General features: G+C 55.0%; 8 protein-coding genes across 8 annotated transcripts; 3 read left to right on the top strand and 5 right to left on the bottom strand.

The window, feature by feature from the left end:
• The first annotated feature begins 509 nt into the window (after positions 1 to 509).
• Positions 510 to 2,284, top strand: SODALDRAFT_335371 (N-acetylglucosamine-6-phosphate deacetylase). The gene is made up of 3 exons (XM_028612438.1): positions 510 to 1,034; positions 1,092 to 1,759; positions 1,841 to 2,284. Exons 1-3 carry the CDS (start codon positions 654 to 656, stop codon positions 2,112 to 2,114), a joined length of 1,323 nt encoding a protein of 440 aa, XP_028464091.1. The 5' UTR covers positions 510 to 653; the 3' UTR covers positions 2,115 to 2,284.
• Positions 2,285 to 3,526: 1,242 nt separating this feature from the next.
• Positions 3,527 to 5,368, top strand: SODALDRAFT_282573 (PHOG protein; the record flags this gene model as incomplete). The annotated part of the gene is made up of 4 exons (XM_028608345.1): positions 3,527 to 3,639; positions 3,788 to 4,721; positions 4,791 to 5,176; positions 5,248 to 5,368. 4 exons carry the CDS (start codon positions 3,527 to 3,529, stop codon positions 5,366 to 5,368), a joined length of 1,554 nt encoding a protein of 517 aa, XP_028464090.1.
• Positions 5,369 to 5,849: 481 nt separating this feature from the next.
• Positions 5,850 to 7,885, bottom strand: SODALDRAFT_335368 (glucosamine-6-phosphate isomerase). The gene is made up of 4 exons (XM_028612437.1): positions 7,346 to 7,885; positions 7,206 to 7,238; positions 6,601 to 7,146; positions 5,850 to 6,496 (listed from the first exon to the last, which is right to left on the bottom strand). Exons 1-4 carry the CDS (start codon positions 7,523 to 7,525, stop codon positions 6,128 to 6,130), a joined length of 1,128 nt encoding a protein of 375 aa, XP_028464089.1. The 5' UTR covers positions 7,526 to 7,885; the 3' UTR covers positions 5,850 to 6,127.
• A 2,334-nt stretch (positions 7,886 to 10,219) lies between these two features.
• SODALDRAFT_335366 (actin-like ATPase domain-containing protein) lies at positions 10,220 to 12,429 on the top strand. Its single transcript, XM_028612436.1, has 3 exons — positions 10,220 to 11,104; positions 11,207 to 11,779; positions 11,883 to 12,429. The coding sequence occupies exons 1-3, from the start codon at positions 10,431 to 10,433 to the stop codon at positions 12,337 to 12,339; spliced, it is 1,704 nt and encodes a 567-aa protein (XP_028464088.1). The 5' UTR covers positions 10,220 to 10,430; the 3' UTR covers positions 12,340 to 12,429.
• On the bottom strand, positions 12,403 to 14,113 carry SODALDRAFT_335365 (hypothetical protein). Its single transcript, XM_028612435.1, has 2 exons — positions 12,974 to 14,113; positions 12,403 to 12,861 (listed from the first exon to the last, which is right to left on the bottom strand). The coding sequence occupies exons 1-2, from the start codon at positions 14,027 to 14,029 to the stop codon at positions 12,661 to 12,663; spliced, it is 1,257 nt and encodes a 418-aa protein (XP_028464087.1). The 5' UTR covers positions 14,030 to 14,113; the 3' UTR covers positions 12,403 to 12,660.
• Positions 14,114 to 14,284: 171 nt separating this feature from the next.
• On the bottom strand, positions 14,285 to 16,001 carry SODALDRAFT_335362 (hypothetical protein). Its single transcript, XM_028612434.1, has 3 exons — positions 15,679 to 16,001; positions 15,574 to 15,623; positions 14,285 to 15,496 (listed from the first exon to the last, which is right to left on the bottom strand). Exons 1-3 carry the CDS (start codon positions 15,945 to 15,947, stop codon positions 14,565 to 14,567), a joined length of 1,251 nt encoding a protein of 416 aa, XP_028464086.1. The 5' UTR covers positions 15,948 to 16,001; the 3' UTR covers positions 14,285 to 14,564.
• A 1,984-nt stretch (positions 16,002 to 17,985) lies between these two features.
• On the bottom strand, positions 17,986 to 20,677 carry SODALDRAFT_335357 (carboxypeptidase S1). The gene is made up of 2 exons (XM_028612433.1): positions 20,019 to 20,677; positions 17,986 to 19,916 (listed from the first exon to the last, which is right to left on the bottom strand). The coding sequence occupies exons 1-2, from the start codon at positions 20,508 to 20,510 to the stop codon at positions 18,312 to 18,314; spliced, it is 2,097 nt and encodes a 698-aa protein (XP_028464085.1). The 5' UTR covers positions 20,511 to 20,677; the 3' UTR covers positions 17,986 to 18,311.
• Positions 20,678 to 21,027: 350 nt separating this feature from the next.
• SODALDRAFT_345695 (PH domain-containing protein) lies at positions 21,028 to 23,378 on the bottom strand (the record flags this gene model as incomplete). The annotated part of the gene is made up of 3 exons (XM_028613214.1): positions 22,940 to 23,378; positions 21,393 to 22,769; positions 21,028 to 21,042 (listed from the first exon to the last, which is right to left on the bottom strand). The coding sequence occupies exons 1-3, from the start codon at positions 23,042 to 23,044 to the stop codon at positions 21,028 to 21,030; spliced, it is 1,497 nt and encodes a 498-aa protein (XP_028464084.1). The 5' UTR covers positions 23,045 to 23,378.
• Positions 23,379 to 24,072: the final 694 nt, after the last annotated feature.

Below are 24,072 nucleotides of genomic sequence, written 5' to 3'. Positions count from 1 at the left end.
TGTATTTGTTCCATGGAGGTTCCATGGCTGCCACGCATCGAGTAAATAGCCGGATCTAGGTAGGCAGGCGGCATAATCAACGCTACATCGGTATCAAGACGCTTGGAAAGGCTGCGTCGCATTTCCAAATCCTGGAAATCAGACGGCGCACACTAAGATGTAGCTTGTTAGCTAGCATGTGGACTGTTTCGGGCGAAAGATTTGCTCAGTCCTACCGTTCCACCGATTTCATGAGCTACGGATACTACGAGTGTACGCTATTCAGCGCAGGACCCAACAGCCGTTGCCTCTTTTCAGGTAAATGCGACCACGGCAACTACTGTACATGTACCCGGATCGAGTGGTGAAAACCAGTGGGTTCCACATGCTACTTGATACCCAGCCTAGTGGTTCAAACTCGAGGGGTGACAACCCGGTCAGACAGGTAGGCTGTCTCGCCACTCTTACACGGGGAAAGAGGTTCCATTCGTCTCGGGAGTAGATAGAAGCCATGATCTCATCCCACTGTACTGGGCTTGCTTTGTCCGGTTTATGGAGTCTACACGAGATATCAAGCGGGCATTTTGTCCATAATATTATTTCCGACGATCACTGGAGAATCGACCGAGCATAATCCGTACCAGTGCCCAGTCTAAGCTGTGACTGCCATCATAATGCCTGCTGCTGTACCTCCCACGCGGCCTCGGACAGGGATTACTCGATTCACCAACTGTCGTTTGGTGAAAGGCGACTCACTCGTTGAAGAAGACCTGTGGGTAAGCTCCCAGTCGGGGAAAATCGTCTCCAGTCAAGCGGCCTTCTTCGACGATCTTGCACTGCCAGATGAATCAATTGACTTGGGCGGTCGGATCATCTCCCCCGGCTTGATTGATGTCCAGCTTAACGGCGCTTTTGGGTTCAACTTCTCGACGCTTCTCGAGGACACTGCGCAGTATGGGAAGAAATTCCTCGAAGTGAAAAAGGGTCTGGTTGCCACGGGGGTCACGTCTTTTCTCCCAACGTTGACCAGTCAGACATCCGGGCTATATCAAAAGGTACACTATTTCGTTTGAACCATGCATGGGGGTTCATAGAACGCTGAGGGGTCTTAGGTGCTACCATATCTTGGGCCATCTCGTGGCATCCGCCGATTTGAGGATGGCTCAGAGTCCTTGGGTGCCCATGTCGAGGGACCGTTCCTGAATCCCGCGAAAAACGGCATCCACTCAAAGGACGTGCTTCTGGAGGCCCAGACGTTCGAAGACATCGAGGCCTGCTATGGCAAAGCCAATCTTGGCGCCAGAGAAAGCAATAATAGCCCGATGACCATGGTCACTGTAGCCCCTGAGCGAGGCCAGATGTCGAAGCTCATTCCCGAACTTAGGAAACGGGGGATCATCTGCTCCATTGGGCATTCTGCGGCAACATACGAAGAGGCACTGGTCGCGATCGAGGCGGGCGCCACCATGATCACGCACCTTTTCAACGCCATGCGGCCTCTCCACCATCGCAATCCCGGTATTTTTGGCGTCCTCGGTGCGGCCGAGAACTTGCAGAGGCCATATTTCGGCGTCATTGCCGACGGCATCCATCTGCATCCGACGACAGTGAATATCGCATTCAACACATTTCGCGAAGGCTTCATCCTCGTCACCGATGCCATGCACATGATGGGTTTGCCGGATGGTGCATACCAGTGGACCAACGGAGACGCGACAAGCAACATCGTCAAGGTTGGCCCAACCCTTCTTCTCGAGGGAACCGACACCATCGCTGGAAGGTCAGTATTTCTTATTTTTCATCGAGTCGTGGGGCGGCCTATTTTGGTACTTGAAGGCATCAGCTGACACGCAAAATATAGTTCCATTAGTCTTATCGAATGCGTGAACAACTTTTTGAAATGGTCGGGCACCACGATTCCCGCGGCACTGAAGACCGTCACAGCCACCCCGGCAGCCATGCTCGGGTGCCAGGAGACGAAGGGGTCTCTGAATGCCGGGGCGGACGCTGACCTCGTCATCTTTTCGGAACAACTCAAAGGCGGGACTACAGAGTTGGTGATCGACGAGGTCTGGAAGTTTGGCAATCGAGCGTACTGCCGTGGCCCCGTCAAGCCTCCTCATGGAACAAAATAGGGATAGCTGCCTTTAGACATACCCGGGACAATAGGACGTAAGGTAATCAACATGAGAGGGATACCACCGGGGGCAAGAAGGGTTAAATCCATGTTGCTCTAGAAGGTTTAGAATTATCGATATATACCTTTCAACGAGGAAGGTCTGGCGAACTAAAAACGGAGCGGGAGGTTTAGGAGCTGTTCAGGTCACAGTGTGTGGAGATGTACTCTACAGTCACAATTCCTGGAGAAACACTGTGTACTTGAGCTATCTTATCACATGTGTCGGTGACGCGCATCAGACACATGGTCGCCCATGCTTCAGGACTAATTATTCGACTACACGAAGAGTATGCAACTTTATTTTGAAACGGAACTTCTATGAACGGCAAGAGCCGTTCGAGCTGTGATGAACTCATCAGCCGCCTACCTAGGCACACGGAAATTTTTATTAGCTCGTCTGTCGTCATAAGTATCTCCAGAGAAGATGCAGCTACCTACCTAGGTAGGTAGCTAAGGTACATTAGCTAATTACAGGTACGAGTGCCTAACGTGTGAGACAGACACTTCAGGAACAGCCATCAAAGACTCCTCGTCTCTCGTCTCTCAGCTTTCATGATGAATTATCTGATAGCTTTCTAGCTGCTATTATTACTTTTGTTCCAGTTTCGCTTGGGCGCTATATATATCTGCGAGGTATTACGTTGTCCGCTCCCGCTCCTCGATATTTGTTTGCTCCCCCGCAGAATCCGAAGACGACGCCACAGTACTAAGGTAGGATAGACTTGGTACCGAAGTACACGTAGTGCGTTCTGGATGAGATTACGGGGGGGGGGGGCTTGGTATATTCGCGGTGTACAACGTACAGTACATAGAGTGAACACCAATGGGGACTTCCGTTGGCCAATCAGATGCACCGCGCCGCTTCTGATAGGAGCCGTCCACAAAGTCTGGGGAAGGAACAGTGGGCTAATGAGTGACCGGGGAGGGGTCTGTGGGTCTATCTGCCGGTGACGAGGAAGGGCTGGAGGCACTAAAGCGACTGATAGCGCCGACAAGTAACTCCTTACAGGCGGGCAGCCTTTCTTCCCTGTTCTCACACCCGTTCGTTTGTGAGACCTATCTAGGTTTGGTGCTGCCCTACTTCGCAGCGATGGACCAAACATTCGCGACTCTTTCTTGACATTTGGTCCTCGTGGTCTGACAAAAACAGAGAGACCAGGTTGTCAGACGCCTCCACCGCCAACCAACGGCATCGACCTCGCCTCCGCTCGGCTTGACGCGACCGTCTGGCAATTCAAGTACGCGTAGCAATTTCCTTGCTCCCCTCATCCATCGTTTATCGCCTGGTCTTGTCCTTGCCACTCTCCCACCGTGCCCGCGAGCCCGGGTGTCCTTAATTCTACGCGCACGACGAGGACCTGCCATGCCATGGATGCATTCAACTCGATGCCCCAGCCGCCGCTTTCGTCGGCCACTCCCGGCGATACCATGGGCCTGGGATCCGGGGTGGTAGACGAACTCGTCTTTGGCGAATCCCTCATGTAAGCACCCTCTCCTAACGACGTTCCTTCTGTTGCAGGTCAGATGGGACCAATGCGACCATGCAACCATCCTGCCCAACGCGCCCTCTGTTGTTGGACTTACTACCTCGTACCAGGACGGTCGTTAACCACCTCTCCTCATGTCCAGGGATAACACGCACGGCGCATTTCCCACGCTCCCCTTCACACCGACATATGACTTCCAAGATTTCTCTGCCGGGTTCGAAGACCCTTTCTCCTATTCAGCCCAGCCGTACGAAATTCCCGCGCCCGCCGAAGATCCAAACCAGGGATCCCCCTCGCACGAGTTGGACAACAAGTTGCTCGGATTCTCGACCCCTGCGACGAAAGCCGACCTGTTGGATGAGACGGGGCAGCATGTGGATGTCTCCATGACCGCCGAGCTCCGCGGCATGTTCTTCGTTGCCGAGGATGTCTTCGGAGGCGAAAACACCGGACGGCCACTCGAGCTCACATGTTATCGACGAAACCTGTGGCAATGTTTGGGCGAAGTCACGGTGCCGCGACATGTCGCCAGCGTCGTCGACGAGCAAGGGAACCAAGTGCCGGTTGTCGAACTGTCTGCGTCGATCAGCGGGATCGAATCCATCGAAGGGAAGCCGACAGAGATCATCTCTATTCCCTGGAAGAGCGCGAATCCCATACCGGGGGAGGAGTACCGAGCTTCCAACGCCCCGCCTAACTTCTCTCTGGATCTGAGCAGTGGACGGGAGGCGGACGCAAGTCGTATCACGCTAAATATGTCGTGGAAACGGCTCCAATTCAAGCACGCAACGGCCAACAACGGGAGGCGCAAAGGTCTCCAGCAACATTATATTGTACAAATCATCCTTCTCGCAAGACCACAGTCGGGAGATTGGATTCGAGTTGCCGAAATCCAGTCTAGCCCCGTCATTGTGCGGGGGAGAAGCCCGAGGAATTTTGATAGTAAGAAGGATATTCCCCTGACGGGGGATAAGAAGTCGGACCGACGGAGTAACTCGGACGCATCTGCGGCTCCAACTCAGAAGGATAGCAACGGACATGCAACTCCCACGGCAAGGCTCACTTCCATCGGAAGTGTTCAGGTATGTGCAACCGCATCCCATACTGTTCAAATTTGTACGATAGACCTGTGTAGTGCTCATCAGCGTTTGCAGCATGCCGGTGACTGGGCGACGCCCCAGGCCTACCGAGGACCAACCCCGAACGGAGCCCAGCCCGCACCAAAACGGCTGGCCATGTCTCCTACCGTGGCTCGTCCACCTGTTCCTGCCTGGTCCGTCGAACCCACTAGGCCTGCAGTAAAAGCATCGCTTTCTGGCCCGGCCAACTCGGGACCGCATCGTGCGGGCACATCTGGTCCCATCAACCTGTCCCTGTCCGAGGACGAGAGGAGCCCCAATATGTCAAGTACAGACTTGCAGAGCCCCCAACGTTCCAAGGCCGCAGCAGTCGTTGGGCCGGCGTCCAGTCAAAGCCCAAAGGACGATGAAGACATGCTATACGAATACTTCCCTCTCAGCGTCGATGATTGGTAAGTCCCCCACATGGGAATACTCCGAAGACAGTGTCGAGTCCCAGGTGGCCTGACCTCGAGATTACTAGGATGCCTCCTGTCGAAGCAGTATACAGACCACATGTGGTTCACCACACGACCATGCCGGCAGATGTGAAAGCGCAGCAGTTGCAAAGCAAATTAAAGAGATATTTCACTGCCGAAACGTGAATCTGGAATGGGTAAGGGAGGTTGGTCTATCTTTTCGCTGGGATACTGGGAGGAATCGCAGGATTCAGAACTTGTACACTACCTTGTGGAGGACTTCTGGTAAGGTCAGAGGAAATTTGTGCGACGACGCGACGACGCGACAGAGAAATGTTGAGGTGGCCGTCGCTTAGGGAAGTATGGCTGATGATGCAGGGCTATTATACCCAATAAAGAGAGGATCTGCGCTGGTATGGATTGTTTTACTACCCTTTCTCATTCACACGTCGATCAAAGACCGACAATAAGACGCGAGTTGCTTTGGGAAGCATGCTTGGCATTCTGCTTTCTGGCTCTGCCTCCGAGGTAGGATGGTCCGTCTCTTTTACCATTTATCGATAGGGCTCTGTAACTGGGCCTGGGGAGAAGACCGACCTTATACGTCTATTCACGATCTTATCTAAGGTAGGTCTGCGAAATTTGTCACTAGGTAATCTATTTATTTGCCTAGTGATGCTTGAACTCTACCTTTATTGTTCTTTCTAAAATGCCACTCGGTCCTAGGGATTTCCAGTGTCCCTTCCAACTGGTGGTAAATGATGCCTGTAATGATACTTGCTAAACGAATGAAACAGGGGCCATTTACCCAGGTATCAAAAAAGAAAGGAAATAATACGCATCATTTCTCATTCAATCCACCGCCTTTCCGATCGTCAAGAGACGTCCCCAAACTGACCATGCCCTGCCCTCTCGGTCCAATGCAAAAAATCGTTATTTGCCCCTTCAAGCGCCCACGGCATTCGTTCTGATGAACAGCTGCTGTTCTGGATTAGGGGTCAACCGGCGTGCCAGTTCGGGCTCCGGAATACGGGAGGCCATTCTGTCGGGGACAAAGTCGGGGGATACAGAGCGCGCGGACTGGTCATCAGCAGCTGGGCTCGCGGCGCGCAAGAGAGACGCGTTGACGGGCTGCGGGTGGACGAGGGTCGGGGAGGTAGCTGGAGACTGGACCTCGTCCACCACAACGGCTGCTGCTGGCTGGGGATATGTTCTGGCCGGGTTACGGGTGACATCGGAGACCGTGCGGAGCCGTGTGGACAGGAGCTGCTCGAAGCCTTGCGCCCGAGCTACCTTTTCAATGTCCCTGAAGTACTATACATCACAACGTCGACGGTTATTTTCTCTTTCGGCTTGACCCATCAACAACCCCAGAGTCGAGTCAATGGGGGCATTAGGAGGCGATAATGACTACGTACCTTGACGGTCCTGACCCGCAGCTCAAGCGTAGCGTCCTCGTCCGCCACGATCGTGGCGTGCCGGTGCAGCTGCAGGGCGGACAGAGTCCACATGTGGTTGACGCTGGACTCGAGACACTCGCGGAGGGCGACGGCCTTGCGGGCGCCGACGACGATGGCGACGACCTCGCGGGCGTCGAGGATGGTCTGGACGCCGACGGTGAGGGCGAGGCGGGGCACCTGGGCGATGTCGTCGTCGAAGAAGCGGGCGTTGTCGAGGACGGTGTCGTAGGCGAGGGTCTTGACGCGGGTGCGCGAGGCGAGCGAGGAGCCGGGCTCGTTGAAGGCGATGTGGCCGTCGCTGCCGATGCCGGCGAGGAACAGGTCGATGCCGCCCGCGGCGACGATGGCGGCCTCGTAGGCGTCGCACTCGGCGGCGAGGTCCGGGGCGTTGCCGTTGAGGATGTGGACGTTGGTCGGGGGGATGTTGACGTGGGAGAAGAAGTGGCGCCACATGAAGGTGTGGTAGCTCTGCGGGTGGTCGCGGGGAATGCCCACGTATTCGTCCTGCGCGGGTTATGGTTTAGAAACCACCAGGCCAGACACGCGGTTGTGGAACCACCTACCATGTTGAAGGTGACGACATTTTCGAAGGATATCTACCCAAAATCATATCGATCTCTCCGTCAGCACCGGTACTGGATGTCAGGGGGCATGAATGACTGCGGCTAGTTGCGAGAAAAGAGAGTAGAGGTCAAAGGCATACTTCGCCAGCCTTATATTTCTCGACGAGAAGCTGATATACGCTGATGGGACTGCCTCCTGTTGGTAGTCCAAGGACAAACGGCCGCTCCCGGGTGGGCTTGAACTCCTTGATCCGGTGGGCGATGTAATCAGCCACATAGCTTGACGCCTCATCAGGCTTCTCACGGATGATGAGCCTCATGATGCCGTGTATACCCAAGAGGACTAGTGTAGTAGATATATGGGGAGAAAAGAGGGAGATGTGAGACGTCTTAGCTACAAAGAAACTGAGATAAGTTACAGGATATAGAGAGGCAATAGTAGGCTTCTGATTAGGGGTTTGCTGGGCAGAAGGGAAGCAGGACTGTGTGGTTTAGCAGATTTCCCAGCCTTGTGAGAGAGTTATCTTATCGGAGGTTATTAAGCGGCGCTGGCGAGAAGGGAGGGACCAAAAGATTCAAAGAGAGCATGATCAATTTGGTCATTCCGATCATTCCGATCCATCGGAGCCCATATGATGGATGATGGGAGTGTGGTAGAGCAGCCAGCTGCCACAAGCCTGAGTCCATGGTACAGTGACTTTCATGATACCGGAGCAAGAAAGGGTGGGATATGGAACGTGACGGCCTCTACAGTAGGTAAGGTAAGATAAAGTAGATCCTTGGAGAGTGTGGCTCGAGATTGGAGCTTCGTCCTCTCGCCTTTCTCGTACCACTACGAGTATGAACGGCCGGCTGGTGTGTCTTTGTGACGAGTAGCCCATCACGCCGTTCATAATGAGACCGGTCACGCCTGCCTTAGGTACCTACCTTAGCCATTCACCTGGTAGCTCAAGTACCAGTACCCGAAAGGTTGGGTTAGAGTGAGTTGGTGACATGACAGTCGCACGTAGTGCTGGGTGAACAACAGCATAGAACCACGGAAATACCTAATCGAGTCAGTAAGGTATAAAGGAAACTCCGACGGAGTTGGGACCAGTGGAAGCTTCACGATCTCCGTGACGTTTGGATGACCGGCCGACAGTCTCTCGGGGGGGGGTTGCAGTGCCTGTGGATAGATAGACTCAATCCCTTCCAAGGGTAAGCCAGGAACTCGGTCAGATTCCCCTTGCGTCCTATTTCTAACTACCCTTTTTCATCTAAACTGAATGAGGGGGATTTTCAGGTGCCATACTTGGAGACAGGCAACTCGGCCGATGGGATGTTGAAGATAGCGAGGACTCTAGGTACGTACCTAAGGTAGCGGTCATGAATAAGGTACCTAATAAGGTAAGGTAAGGTACCTACCTTAGGTAGAGTTCAACGTCACATTGGGGACGGAATTTGAACCGAGCAGTTGGGTGGGGGTGACCTCTAGGTACATTAATTACTAAGGTACCTTTTCTGATGGGGATGGAACGCAACGCCGTATAGCACGCACGTCAAGCTGCGGACTACCTAAGGTAAGGTAGGCTCCTTCGGCTCCGAATGAATTCGCTACATAGGTAAGGTACCTTAGGTAAGGCAATGAATTAAGGTAGGTACATACCTAGACGAAGTACAAACAAACTGGCCCCCATCGGCATGTTTCCGGGGCAAAGCAACGTTACAATAGTGGAGTTCCGTTTTTTCTTTTCTTTCCCCTTCCCCTTTCCACAACCACAATTGTCATCACACCCGCACTCAGGCGCAAGCATAAGCATAAGCACCAGTTTTCAACTTGAGATGACAGCACCGGGAACGACTAAGATGCGGCGCCAGAGAGGCGGCCCGAACGTCAATGGCAGGACCCTCTATGTTACAGCGTACTCCCGCGCCAGCTGTCGGCGTCTTGCCTTGGCACGTTCCTCTCCTGGCAGCTAACTAACCGTCTAGCTCGTAGATGTCAAGTGTCCGACGTCGATAGACAGTACCTGGTGGGGAATCTCGAACCACTGATCGGTGGATCGTCCAATTCCAGATGATAGGGGGGGAGAGAGAGAGAGAGAGGCTGAGAAAGAGAAGGCATCATCGAAGCCAAGTTTGAAGTTCAAAGTTCGAAGTTCGAATAGGCGCACATCCAGCCCCAGTCCCGGCCCTGGATTCCCATCACGTCCCCGACGCGTTCGCTTCGGCTTCCGCCCATCTCCATCCGCCCCAACGTCGCCGAACCAGGGTCGCCGGTTCTCGACTCCGCTGACTCTTGACCCTTCCTTTCTCTGACCATTGCAAAGCGACCCACCGACGTTCATCCTACACTACCTACACTACCTACACTACTTTGTGTCTCCGTATAAATCTGATCAACAACACGCATACTACCACCTCCCACCTCCCACCTCACCTTCCACTCCCAATACCCCCGTCACCTGTGCGACGTTGTCCCTGTGGAGGGACCGTAACGAAACGAAACAAAAACCCGGGTGGGATTTTGTTGCGTCCGTCGGTTCCATCTCGTCCTACTCTATTGCCTGCATTTACGAAGTACTCTTCTCAGGCTCCTTGTTCCATTTCCATTATTGGGGCCGGGCCGGGGGTGTGACTTGACTGTTGCCCAACCCTCAATTCTTCTGTCCCGCCAACCTCGCTCACTCTGAGAACCGTCCCATTGGGCTTACGAAAGTCACGACAACACGTCCCAACCCATCTTGTTTTGTCTTTTTTTATATCCTTCTTTTCTTTCTCTTTCTTTCTTTTGCGTTCGGTACTCGACAACGGGCAGGTTTCATACGGTATACCACTTTCACTCTCCCTCCCTCTACCGCCCCCCCGGCCGTAGGAGAGACCGGCAAACGGAATTGGAACGACACCTGTGCCGGTTGCTGAGTCGTATCAAATCGACACTGACACTCTCGTCGGTCCCCACCCCCCAGCTCGCAAATCGTCCTTGGTCACTGGCGCGGTGTAGACGTTTCGTTCCCGATCCCCTGGTTCCTACGCAAACCCCCCCCCCCCGGTCTTTCGCCTTGCGCCTGCAATTGTATCCGCGTCCGCAGGGACATGGTCCGGGTCGTTCTCAGCCTATTTACACTCACTGGTCATCTTCGCATCATCTACATGTCCCGACGGCCTTCTCCCCCCCTTTCCATCTCACCATCATAGCATCTATCACTCACTTCCCTCAATGCTATGCTGCCGCTCGTTACTGCCATGTCATCCTTCAGAAAGTCGCTCTTGGCTGCCATTCTCAAACATCTCTTGCGTGGCAAGTCGTTAATACAGTCCGTCTTCGCCTTCTGGATCTCGCCCTTGTCGTCACCACAAAAGGCCCCATCATCGACACAGTCATCGACACAGTCATCGACAGCAACACCAGGGGCGGTGGATGGAACCGGTCAAACGACAACAATACCTCCCGCTGTTCGTTCGTCGAGGACTGCTCGTGGTGATTTTCTCCGCGAGGCAGAAGCCCTTCTTCTGGGTCCCCTGGCCGGCGATGGCCTCTTGCGTCTTTCTCGCGCCCTAAAGGCCCAGTTCAGAGAACGTCTGCAGTCTGATCCCGCCTGCATGCTGCCGTCCTATAACCACAGGCTGCCCCGTGGCCACGAAACCGGGCGCTACCTAGCCGTCGACGTCGGCGGATCGACCCTTAGAGTGGCTTTGGTGGAGCTACGGGGCCAAGGGGAGGATGTGAGGGGCCGGGAAAGCGAGATCGTCAGCATGAAGTCGTATCCCATCGGCATGGATGTCAAGAGCCTCCGAGGCGTCGCTTTCTTTGACTGGATGGCTGCCAGAATCGTCGAGACGCTCGAAAAAGAGAGCCGTCCGAACGGAAGCGTGGCGTCTGTCTTACCAATGGCCCTGGCCTGGAGTTTTCCCATCGAGTAAGCACCCCTCTTCCTTCTTTTTTTCTTCTTTTTTTCTTCTCTCTCTTTCGTTTCCCCTGTCTGGCGTGAACAAGCAACAATCAGCTGACTACCATATAGACAAACCTCGCTGCGCGGTGGCCTTATTCACGACATGGGCAAAGGCTTTCGAGCAGCAGATGGCCTCGTTGGGGAGGATCTCGGCGCCGTCATCGAAGCTGCCTGTCGGCGGTCCGCCCTCCCCGCTGAGCTCTGCGTCATCCTCAACGACGGCAATGCCACTCTTCTTTCTTGCGCCTACTTGCACAACTCTACCCGCTTCGGCCTCATTCTCGGCACCGGCGTGAATATCGCTGCCTACCTCCCGGTCCCGCTCATCGGCTCTACAAAGTTCGGTGACCGACCCAAAGAATGGTTCGATGAGGCACGAAGCGTCATCGTGAACACCGAACTCGGCATGTTTGGCAAGGATATCCTGCCCGTTACGCGGTGGGATGCCTTGTTGAAAAAGGGGCATTCGAGGCCAGATTTCCAGCCACTGGAACAGATGGTTGGTGGCATGTATTTGGGCGAAATCGCAAGGTTCGCTCTTCTAGAAGCTATCAGGACGACGGGGGTATTTGGTGGTATCGTCCCTGAGAGCCTGAATTCCCCCTATTCTTTCGGGACTGAAACGATGTCCCTTATTGAAGGGTACGTCATGCTTTCTCTGCTTCTTGTTCTCCCTTCTTTTTTTTTCCTCCCCCTTCGCACCTCTTTTTCAAAATCCGAAAGTGTTCTCTAACAAGATTGGCAGGGATGTATCGTTAACCATGGAGAAATCCATCTCCCTCTTCTCCAAACTCCATCCTTCTCCCCATATCCCTACCGCCCTCGACATGGCCTTCCTGCGGGACATCTGCGCCCTCATCTCTCGCCGCTCAGCTGCCATCGTCGCCGCCTCCCTGCACGCCGTCTGGGAACTCCGCCTCGAGGGCATTCGGGAATCCATGGCGTCCTCCGAAAGCTCCGCCATCTCTACGGCCGAGGCTGAGAAGGAGGTGGCGCTTGAACGTACCATGGTCTCGTTCAACGGCAGCGTGATTGAGAGTTACCCGGGGTACCGAGCCATGTGCCAACAGTTCGTAGACGAGCTCGTGGCGGCCGGGGGCGACGGTAAGCCGGGCGCCCGCATAGACCTCGTCCCTGCCAAGGAGAGCTCTCTCCTAGGGGCGGGGGTTGCGTTAGCCGCGGCTGTCTCAGAAGCGGCATGATATACGAGGAGTATTGTAAGCAAAACCGGTTGTCCTGGAAAAGGTTCGAATTGGGGATTTATGCACATAGAACCACAATAAAATTACTTTTCTTGCTTTGACTGGCTAGAAGGCGATACCATATGGATCAGGTTCCCTTCATATCATGCATGACTTGGGTATCTCCCCTATATGCCCCCTCCCAACCCCTTGATCCCCAATAACCGAAATACCGACCTGCAAGTTCCCGGTGCGTCTCAACCTCGTATAGTCCATAACATGAAAGCGGCTTTTTAAGAGCCTCTGGAACTCTTATTATAAGTTCCGCTTTAGATATCGTCCTCAATGACCAGTTGACGGCCGTTCTCGTTTGACACGTGGAGCAGCCGACCGAGGCTCTTCGTTCTCATCCTCATCCTCGTCCTCGTCCTGACTTTCAACCTCTTCACCTTCGGCAGTCTCCTCCTGTTCCCGTCGTTTCCTGGCGCGCTGAATCTTGCGCAATATGATCTCATCTTCATACAAATCTTTGAGCGAGATGGACTGTAGAGCAACATTATCCCGTTAGATAATGTCTCTCACTCCAAGTCGAGGGAAAGGGGTCTTGGAATTGGGTGGGGAAAAAAAAGGCAAGGGGAACAGAATAAAAACATACCTGACTGCAGCCCGTCTGAGGACAAGTCTTCGGCATGTTTCTACTCGTGCCGAACCATTCAACAATGGCAGCTTTCTGGAAAGTGTGGTTGCATTTGCTGCTGGTAAACGGCTCAGAGAGCGGCTCCAGAGATAGCGGACAGGTGAAGCTCTGCACCTCGCCCTCGATGACCAGATCCTCATCCGAGTCGTCCTCTTGCTGGTTGGCTCCTCCCCCTCCTCCTCCTCCTGCTCCCCGACCCGGGCCTACCACGGGGTTCCCGTCGCCGTCGAACCAGCGGCTGGGGTCAGGCAGGGGCACGCCCTGGTCGCCGAAAGTCGAGTCATGCCAGAGCTTCTTGAAGGCGGCGTAGTCGTTGTTGAGAGCATAGCGCTGGTGGGCGGTCATGGACGCGTACTCGGCGGCCTTGGCGCGGCGCTTCGCCTCCAGGACATCAAAGACGGGGCGATCGGGTGGTGGGAGCTCCTCTCTCTCGTCTTCTGCTGCTGCTGCTGCTGCTGCTTGTTCTTCTTCTTCTTCTCCGTCTCGACGGTCCGCGGCGTGGTGGCCGGATCGACGGGCTCGGCGCACGGGACGCGAGGGTAGGCCGTCAAAGTGGCGCACCATGTCCGCAGCGGCGGCCTTGTCGTCCTGCAAAGCGGCCTGGCGGTCGATGAGGTCCCGCACAGCCTGCTCGGATTGGGTGGTCAGGTCGGCGACCTTGCGGGAGAGGGTGGAGAGGGAATGCTCCATCTTCTTCTCCCGGTCGGACTTGTTGCCGCCGCGCTCGGCGCGCTTTTGGGAGAGGGCGCGCAGCTCGGCCTGACGGTCGCCGAGGCGGTCGTTGAGGGCCGCGACGTTTTTCCCCAGCAGGCCGATGGATTTCTTGATGTGTTCCTCGTAGCGGCGGGTGTCGCGGCTGTTGGCGAGGGAATGGAGCGCACGTTTGGCATCGTCGGAGAGAGCGCAGGAGAGGGGCTCGTAAGGCGGGAGGTCGGTGGCTGCGCCAGCAGGCCCGGGGCGGGTAGATCTGCCGGCTTCGGTGCGGCGATTCGATCTTCCTTGGATAAGAGGCATGTTTGGAGAGGCGGGGAAGCTTCTGTCCGGGCGGCAAGAGATGGGTGGTGGAAAGACTATCGAGGGGCAGGATGGACCCCGTAGCCCCGGAGCGGATGGCCCTACTTAAGCGGAAGGGAGAATCGAACGCTGAGGATCGAAACCCAGTCAGGACTACCTTAGCTAATCAGATAGCCTTTGTGTAACTGTAGTGTAGTTTCTTTTCAAGGTCGCAAAACGCGAAGTGGCTCTGAACGCGTTACAGTGGAGGTACCTACCTACCTAGAGACCGGTGGGGACAGCGAAACTGGTACACTGTAAGCGCACTATGTACGGCACAGTACGAAGGAGGCTCCACAGTAAACTCGTCTAACCGGTTTTGATTGGCTCCATGCTGTGAGGTGAGATGCCCTCGGTCAACTCGCCGAACATGGTATCGTACTCGGTGAGGGAAAGCCATGTACGAAGAGACAGAAGAAAAAAGCCTTGGCTGCGGGAACCATCGTTGGAAGTTGGTGATGAAGCACCATCGCTCGGCTTGGAGAAGTTACGAGACTTATTTTCTGAGACGACTTGACCTCCGTCTGCCAGAATCCAGGCCACCAGAGCTTGATTCTGGCACCACATCCAACTCGGTCTTCACCTTGGACTTCTCCTTTGACGCAGCCGCTGAATCAGCCCGCTTCGCCCCCCCACGTCGCTTCTTTGCCGGAGGTGGTTCGTCGGCGTCACTTTCCTCCTTCTCCACTGCCTTCTTCCGAGCCTTACCCTTAGTCTTAGGTGGAGCAGCAGCCGAGGCCTCCTCGAGCGGTTCCTCCTTCACAGACGCCACCACACGACCCGTCTTCTTCTGCCGCGACGGCGCATAGCAGCTCGTGCGGCCACCGACCGTCAAGAAGGCCAGCTTCTCCCCGTTCGGGTGCACGCTCGAGCCGCCGTTCTTGCCACCCTTGCCCCAGCGATGGTTGAACAGCCAATGGTCCGGGAACTCGTCCGAGTCGCCCAGTTTATCGACGGCCGTCTGACAGACATCCCTGATGGAGTCGTATATCCTGCCAATCTCATCGTCGCCGAAGTCGTCGCAGTACTGCTCCGGGTGGACACGGGCCTGGTACAGCACCTCGTCGGCGACCCAGTTGCCGATGCCGCTGATGTGGCTCTGGTCCAGGAGGAGAGCCTTGATGGGCACGTGGCGCGACTTCATCCTCTTTTCGAGGTACCCCTGGGTGAAGACGTCGAGATCGGCAACGGGGTCCGGTCCGTTTTCTTTTAGAGGTGAGTGTCTGCGAATGTCCTGGCCGGGGCAGTCGACGAGGCGGACACGGCCGAAACGTCGGGGATCCGTATAGGCGACTTCTACCTTGGGGTTGCCCTCCGTTTCGAGTTGAAACTTCCAGTACTTTGGCGGCCACATGTCGGCTTCCCCTTCTTTCATCTTCTTGTAGTAGTTCGTGTAGGCCGTCCTATCGCCCTTGATGTGGACCCATCCTGAACAGGCATACTGTGAGTGGGGTCTCAAGAGAAAAGGGGGGGGGAGGGCTGAAGCTTCTTCGACGGAGACTTACCAGTCATTCCCAGATGCATCACGGCATGAGGTGGCCGATCAAAAGTGATCCTAGTGCATGAGATAAGCGCGCGGCAAGCGTAGATTATCCTCTCTAGCATCGTACCAAAAATATTTGCCCTGACGACCCGCTGACACTACTCTTTTGCCCCGTATGGCTTTCTCGAATTCCGACGCACTGGTGCCGGCCTTCCCAAATACATTGGCATCATCGATGGCGGTGACTCTGGCAATCGTCTTCCCCACGAGATGAAGTTGAAGAAAGTGGACACATCTCGCCACTGATATGTATGGGAAACGCTGGTCAGTCAAGGACGGTGGGAAAGAAAGTGGCCCTCGGGAGCAGACATTTTCACCTTCTGCAATTTCAGGCATTTTAACACAGTAGTAAAGCTTGTCCAAGACGTCGGCAGTGCTAGTTCAAATGCGTAATGGAGGGTTGTAGCGGAGGAATAAACGGAGCAGATGGCAATTCACAATCACGCGCCCTTTGTCGCCATGGATCTCAGCTTACCTTAGTTAGGTACGAGACCTGACCAAGTACCCGCTCGGTCACGGATGATAAACACGAAGTCACGGGACTCGGTAGGTTGTGGAGACCAGAGTGGCTCGTGCACAGGTCCCACCAGCTCCTCTAAAAAGACCGAGATTTTTGGTCGCAACTTTTTTCTCCAACCTCCATTCCCTCACCACCACACTTTCCTTTTGGGAGCTCCAAAGCTTCAATGCTTTATGCCTCCCACTACTGTCGAACACCATTTGGTAAGTCGAAACTTTGCGCCTTTTTTATGTTTTCTTCGCTGCTTCCTGATGATTATCCAAACCGCAATCAAACTAGAGTCTTTGACCTTTCGGAATGAAACCTCAGTTTTCACGTCAGTCTGACAGAGCAGCTACTTTCTATTGTTTCAGTACTTCAAGTGCTACGTGGCTTCATTGTATATGACGAAGTATGCTAACCATCATACTGCAGATTTCGCAATGTCTTTGCTAAATCAGTTGACACCATGCCTGCGCAGGCTGTCGCCAGGGCATACTATTTGCGAGCCTAGCAAGTGCAGGCTCGCTTTCTAGCACAATGTAAGCTACACCTCTATTGCTTTCAGCTTTCCCCCCGCCCTAACATGATGAACAATTTATCATACTCTGTATGTTGGAATTACCGACCGAGTTTTTCATTGACGATAACAATGGCTGTTTCTGACTATGCCTGTTTCAATTTGAGCTGTCACATTTATCAGGGTCGTGCCAAAGTGCTAACGCTTCTAAAGTTCGTGCAGACTCCAGACAAGGTACTTCACCCTTCGATCTCATATTCCCTGACATCCTGTATGATGAAGCGGCACTGGGCTCCGAGAGTACAATGTGCTCCACCATGAGCGAGAAGCCACTTTGCGGCAGGCCTAGAAAACCTCGCCCACTGAACACATGGACTCACGTCACGAATCCACGCGCATACTCTCTCAGCATGGATTGCTGACCGAATGCAGTGTCAGGTGTTTGTCGGACTGATAACATTCGGTTGGCTGTCAACCGCAACATGACCCTGGCCTCCATGCTGGGTCGGAATCTGTGTCTCAACAGCTGGCCCTTGCTGCACAAGCTTTTCGGTCTGGGAGTTTGTTCACCCACCCCACAGCAACCAACTCGACTGAGTGAGTCGCCATCTTTTTTCTTCTTTGCCTTGGCTTGCCAGCTACCCATCGCTTCTATGATGATTCAGATGACGAGTCAGATTGTGATTTTTTCCATGTTGACACAATTCTTTCTACCATTCATGCCTATAACTGATGTTGCGTTATCTCAACCTTGTCATTGTTTCGACCAAGGGTCTCGGGACAGGTTCGCTAACTTGCAATAGTCCATGCTCATACTCGACCAATTTCTTTTGGTACGTTGTCACTGCACATCCCTCGGGATGTCAAGGGTCTCCCAATATGATGAACGTAAAAACAATAAGACAAGCATATGTCAGAGCCTACCGGCGAAGCTGATAACGTTTTACGACTGATTCGACAATCTACCGTGTTCACAAAACAATGCTCTCGGTCTGACCTTGAGGCTAACATGTCGCAAAGATGTCTCGATGAAACTTATGACTACAAGTTCCTAGCCGAGATGGAATCTTTTCGCCCAAAGGTTGGTTACTTTCAATTTCTGTTCTCTTCAGGCAATCTGTCTGGTGGTTTCTTTACATGATGACTCTTAATTTTTCACGACGGTCTCCATAGCTATATGCTTTGATGACAACGCCTTTGACAAGGCACCCATACTGATATTCCCCTTTCGCTTTACAACTATTGTTCCCTGCCATCTGGTTTTGGTACAAATGGCTAACAATATGTATAAGACTAGGGCTGAAGCACTCTCGTGAAATCGAGTCCCACATCATGACCCGACGCTGGTAAACTGTAAGTGGTTCCCGTAGGCACTTGTAGAACCCTTTCGTAGTCACAAGTTTATGTAGACGGTCGACAATTATAGTCAATATTTCTGAACATATACATTTGTCTCTATCTTTTCATCGCTCGTCTTGCGTATGTCTGACCATGATGTCCACCATGTCTGGCGTAGACAAGTCTCTGCTCTTCAAAAGTCTCCATTATTCAGCGGTGTCAGATAGCTTGTATCATGTCTCTCTCCCAGCTTGCATGTCCAAGCGCCTATTGCGCATTACATTACATAACGTCAAACACGAAGGCAAGGCTTGTTATATACATGTACATATATATACATCTATCACACCATCCCCAGAGCCGCACAACAAAGTGCCAGGCCCAGGAGAAGCACACTGTCTCTGGCATTACGGGAGCGAACTTGACCACTGTCAGGCGTGGCCGTAGCGGTAAATATCCCCGTCAGCGCCCGTGAAGGGGTCGATGTCGTGGTCCTCTCCGCGCCGGCACCAACCGACGTCGACGGCGAAGACGCCAGTTTACCGGCGAGAGGCCAGTCGCTCGAATGCTCATACAACACGCCGTTAAGGACGACCCCGTCCCCGCGCTCGAGCATATCGATCTGGTCTCGGCTGCACGACCCCTGGACGTTCCGCAGCCAGCACGTCGGGCCAGGCGAGTCGGGGAGGTCGTCCCTGTGCCGATCGGCGCGGTCGTCCCCCTCGGTGGCGTAGTCGAGCGGGTCGATGGCGTCGCCGGTGGAGACGGACGTGCCGAGGGCGACGCGGGCGAAGAGCTGAAACGCCGTCTCGGGCTGGTAGGACGGCACGGAGTGGCCGGCCTGGTAGATGCGGCTGAAGGAGAGGTTGCCGAACTGCCGGACCACGCCGCCGATGTACGAGTCGTTGACGATGAGCGGGGCGTAGCCGGCGGCGGCGAACCGGGGGCCGTACGCGTCGCGGGCGTTCCAGGCCACGGCGTCGGCGACGGCCTCGCCGCCCGGCCAGTTGCAGACGTAGTCGCGGTCGCCGTAGATGAAGGCTACGCGGATGCCGGCGTCGAGGAGGGAGGCCAGCCGCGGCACGTGGGAGCCGCGGACGTAGTCGCCGGTGGCCTGGAAGGCGGCGGCCACTTCCCTGCTCGCGAAAGTAAAGTTGGTGACGGCGCCGATGGCCTCCTGGACGGCGCGGGTGTTGAGGTACTCGAGGTACGTGGCGGGCGGGAAGGAGTCGGGCAGGACGTGGGCCATGTCGTACCAGCTGCGGCCCGCGTCGGCGTACGGGGCGACGACGGAATCGTAGCACGTCCTGTAGGCGCGGGAACAGTGCTCGTTGACCAGGTCGACGGTGCCGGTGCCGTCCGGGTCGTGCACTTCTTCGGCGGTGCGGCATTGGCGGATCAAGTCGAGGCAGCCGCCGTCGGCGTAGAAGGAGTTGTTGGCGAGGTTGGCGCGGACGGAACTGATGGCCCGGAAGTCGTAGGTGTTGGAGAGGGCAAAGGCGGGATAGTAAGGGGCCTGGATGGCGTCGTCTATGCAGCCATTGACGATGCCGAGGGAGGCGAGGCGGATCTCGAGGGTCGAGTTGCGAGGGATGGAGCCATTGCGGCGCTTGGCGTTCTGCTGTTCCCAGACATGTGAGAAGACGGGGCCGAACTTGCCGCCGTAGCTCTCGGCGAAGAGATTGATTCCGATACTATTGCGACCGGACGGGTTGAAGGAAGGGAAGGTGGCCAGGAATCCCTGGAGCATGTGCCAGACCGCCATGGCCGCCTGTTCCGTGGTATTGGCCGTGGCATTGTAATCCAGCGAGCCGAAGGTACCATTGATGAACGTGGCATGTGAGAGTCCGTCATCGGGAGCCGGAACGGGCGGGACAATACGCGTGCCGTTGAGGAGATGGACGGAGCCGTTCGTCGGGGTGTCGAAGGAGAAACCGACCTGGTTGGGCTATGAAGAAACACACGTCTTGTGTCAGCTGGCGTTTCCAACCCAGTAGTAGTAGTAGCAGTAGTAGTAGGTACTCGGGGGGAGGACATGCCGATAGCTTACCTGGTCGATGAAGAGCATGTTGGAGGCGCGATCCCAGCCCCATTCCCTCGTCAGGGTATCATACTGGTCCAGGCCCGCCTCCACGACCTCACAGGGACCAACACCATTGAACATGCCGAAGAGGGAGCTGGCGCCCGGCCCGCCGTTCAGCCAGATGGTGAGCATGTCGGTGGGCTGGCGAGCCTCGACAAGCCAGAAGAAGAGGTTGGTGGGGTATTCGCCGGGAACATTGACCCAGCCAGTATACTGGCGCTGGTGGTCGAAGGCGGTACGACAGACGGACCCATTGGGCGATTTGTAGCTGATGGAGATGCTTCTGTCGATGGGGGACCGGACGGTGGTCAGGTTGGCGGCGGATGCGGGAAGGGCGAACTGCGCTGACGCCGTTGGAAATAGACCTGGAAATGACGCAAGACTTAGGAACAGCAGGACGAGCAAGTCGGCGCGGCTGCTGGGGACTCTAGAGCGAGCGACATGGTGGCACTGGGGCATTCCGTGATAGGCATTCGTTTCGTGTGCCTGGGTTATGGGGGTGGGCGTAGGTCAAAGTGGAACATGAATAGCAAAGAGAAGAAAGGAAGAAAACAAAGGGGAGGAGAAGAAAAAGAAAGGATGGGAAGAAAGAGGATTATCGTCCAGCGTCGTCACGTTGAAGGGAGAGATGCCAAAAAAAAGAAGAAGAAAAAAAAGAAAAAAGAAAAAGAAAGAGAAAGGCACTGTTATCCAAGCGAATAATAAGAGCTACCTGGTAATATCATCATAGGTACCTACGGTATGTCGTACACACTCGAGTACAAAGTACATAAGACGGCACAGGAACGGTCCGGTCGGCTCCGGGACGATTGTGACACGCATTCGCACCTGTCGGCAGCTGACACGAATTGATCACGTCACAGGGCATATTCACCGTGGTAGAGGGAATGAGGATGAATTCAGAGATCCAGGAGATTTTAGAAGGGGCCGGGCATCTTTGAGAGCTTTCCAAGTGGAAGGTCTAAGATCGAGATGACTACCTGATGCTTGGCTCGGATGAATGGTTGGGAGAAAATGTGTATATATAAAATATAAACATATCGCTGCCATTGAAGTTGCTCAAGATCCACGCTAAACTGGACCAAACTGGACCGAATTATCCTCCTAGCAAATATTAGGTGAGAGATGTGCCGCGTGCGAAAGGAATGAGGGTAAATATGGGAATCACGAAAAGGAAAGGCAAAGAAAGGCCGAGTGCCATCACAAACCATCTCCTTCCTTCGCACCTCCAACCGCGTTTCAGTGCCGAAGGAGGAAGAAGCGAGAATGTCATAAAAAGAAATGAAGGCCCTAGAATCATTGCTTGGACTCGGCCGGCGGGATAGTCTGGGTGGTCTTTACCGGTTCAGTACCGGTGATGCCGGTTTCTTGGGCCTTTTCGCTTCCCGGTGAAGCTGCAGTAGCCGCGGGAGCTGCAGGAGCCTCCGAAGAAGCAGGAGCCTCCGAAGCAGCAGGAGCCGCGGAAGCCGCGGGAGCTGCGGGAGGGCTCTCGGTGGCAGGTGTCGTCGGATTCGAGGAGACAAACTTGCTCTCTCCCTGCAGGACGGGCGACGTGGGAGACTGCGGCTCCTGCGGCCCGGTGGCACCGGCCACGTTGCGGATGATATCAAACCACTTTTGCGCGTCGGCGGGCGTATGGGCCTTGAAGGCAAGCTCGGACGTGCCGCTGAGCTTGGCGCTCATGCCCTTGCTGCGGTCCTTGCCCTTGACGCTGAACTTGTCCCCGCTCGGGGTGCCGATGACGGCCTCGGGCAGGTAGATGGAGAGCTCGGGGTGCGGGTCGTGGCGGGCGTTGTCCGAGTCCTTGAACTCGTGGAGGAACTTGGCCGGCGTGACGACGTAGTAGCCCGTGGAGTAGCCCCAGGAGAGCTTGTTGCGCGACTTGCGCTCGAGGGAGCCCTCGATGAGGGCCTTGGTCGACGGGTGGTCCATGTTGGGGAAGGCGACGGTGTCGACCGACTTGGGCGGGCCGTCGGGGTTGACGAGGCGGTCGGCGCAGCGGGCGAGGAAGCCCTTCCACTCGAACTCGTGCGGCACGCGCTGGACGGCCTGCAGCATGTCGTAGTGGAGGGCGCGGGTCTTCTCGCCCTGGCCGCCGGCGAGCAGGGTGAACGACTCCATGGCCTGCTGGATGACCTCGACGACGTGGGCCTCGAAGGACTCGAAGTTGTTCTGCACGGCGATGAGGTCGTTCCGGTTGTTGTTCTCCTCGAGGACCTGCTTGTGGAGACGATGGAGGACGCCGCGGTTGACGACGTACGGGTCATCGACGCCCTGGATGCGGCCGCCGACGGAATCGAAAGTGGCGGTCTGCTGCCCGAGGAGCTCGATGTGCTTCTGGGTGTGGCTGCGGGCCTTTTCCACTTCCTTCGCGGTCTTGTTCACTCCGCTGGTGAGCTCCTTGGACTTGGCTTTGATCTCTTTGTGGAGGCGTTCGAGGACGGGGAGGACGGAGCCATTGATGCTCTTCTCGGTCTCGAGGTTGGTGTTGATGAGGGACTGGGTGTTGGCGCGCAGGTTCTCGAAGAAGCCGGCGATACCGCCGAGGCTCTGGTCAAAGTGATGGCCTTCCCTGAGGGGACTCGAGATGGATTTCAGCGCCCGCTCATATTCCTTAGCTTGAGCGCGGTGGATCTTCTCAATGGCACCCATGTAGTCCTCGAGGTAGACGACGGCATGCTTCCACGCCTGAAGCCGCTCGGCAAGGAGTCCGGCTGTCTGCGACACAGGCGGCGACAGAAGTCGTCGATGTTAGTACGAGAAAAAAAAAAAAAAAAAAAGGCCTGGCGTGGGCAGGAACTTGTGGCAGGACCTAGATCTAGATCTCTTGGAAGGGACGAGGAGGGAGGGGAATGGGAATGGGGGGCGGTCAGGACTCAGGAACGCACCGTGGTGAGGTCAATGTCGGTGACTCCACCCTCGTTGGTGAGGGTGGAACTGGTCGTCGCCGTTGTTGCTGCCCTCGAAGGCAGTTGGGTCTGGGGAGCGCTCATCGTTACGATTCTCTAGGCTGGTGGTAAGGGAGGCAGAGATGAAAAGACACGGGGACAATGAGGGGCAAACTTGATCATCCCCATCCGTTTTGAGGGAAGAGGGGTGGGGGAGGGTTCCAGGTTTGGAGGGGTGGAGGGGTTAAGTGAGCCAAAAGTGAAGAACCCAATTTCGAGTGAGACCAAAGACGCACGTGTTGGTGTTGAGCTACGGTGCCGAGACTAAAGTAGGGAGAGAGAAAAAGGGTTGACATCAGGTTGAGAAATGGGACGAGTGAGGGTGTACGGAGGGAGTATAGAATACGGAGTACACGTGTAATTACGGCATACCGATAGCCGACCGCCAGAACAGAACGCCAGCAGAGAACTTTGATTTCAGCTCTTCGGGCACCATGATCCTGATCCATGATCGCCTTATCCCTGCGGATTTTATTCCGGTAGCTCCACCTCACCGCAAAGCTACCTTAGCAGTAGCTGCCCCCAGCTACCGCTCTCTGCAACTACTGCTGGGCACTTTTCAGCAGTACGGAGCACGCTCATAAAGTAGCACTGTGCTCGTTGTGCTTCAAATTGTGGCTCAGGTTCAGCTTCACAAGCTTCACGGGTTGACAAGTTGGTCGCTGCCTAAATGGCCGAATGGAACGGGGTCCCAATCTATCAATATACGGAGTACGAAGTACGAGTACAAGTACGAGTACAAAGTACATAATTAATTACACTTACACAATAGCGCCGCGCAGAAAGAACCCCTTTGGCCCGTGCGCCCCCCGAGCTCCCTCATCTCACACCTCACATCTCACAACGTCACCAGTTGCTTACAACGTAACACTTCAGCTTGGTCATCCGACCGTTGCGAAGGAGTTGAGCCGACCGTCAAACCCCTATTCATGACGTCATGAGGCTGTGCTGTTCGTTGTCGATCCCCGAGATGGCCCTCGAGTCGTCAACTGCAAGACTTCGTATTTTCGCACCCTCAAGACGGTTCGAGGTCTCGTACTCGCGTATCATTGTAGGCACATTGCCTTTTACTC

The sequence above is a fragment of the Sodiomyces alkalinus genome (genome assembly GCF_003711515.1).
Source record: "Sodiomyces alkalinus F11 unplaced genomic scaffold SODALscaffold_9, whole genome shotgun sequence".
Lineage (NCBI taxonomy): Eukaryota > Fungi > Ascomycota > Sordariomycetes > Glomerellales > Plectosphaerellaceae > Sodiomyces > Sodiomyces alkalinus.
This window is presented reverse-complemented; position numbering and strand designations above follow the sequence as displayed.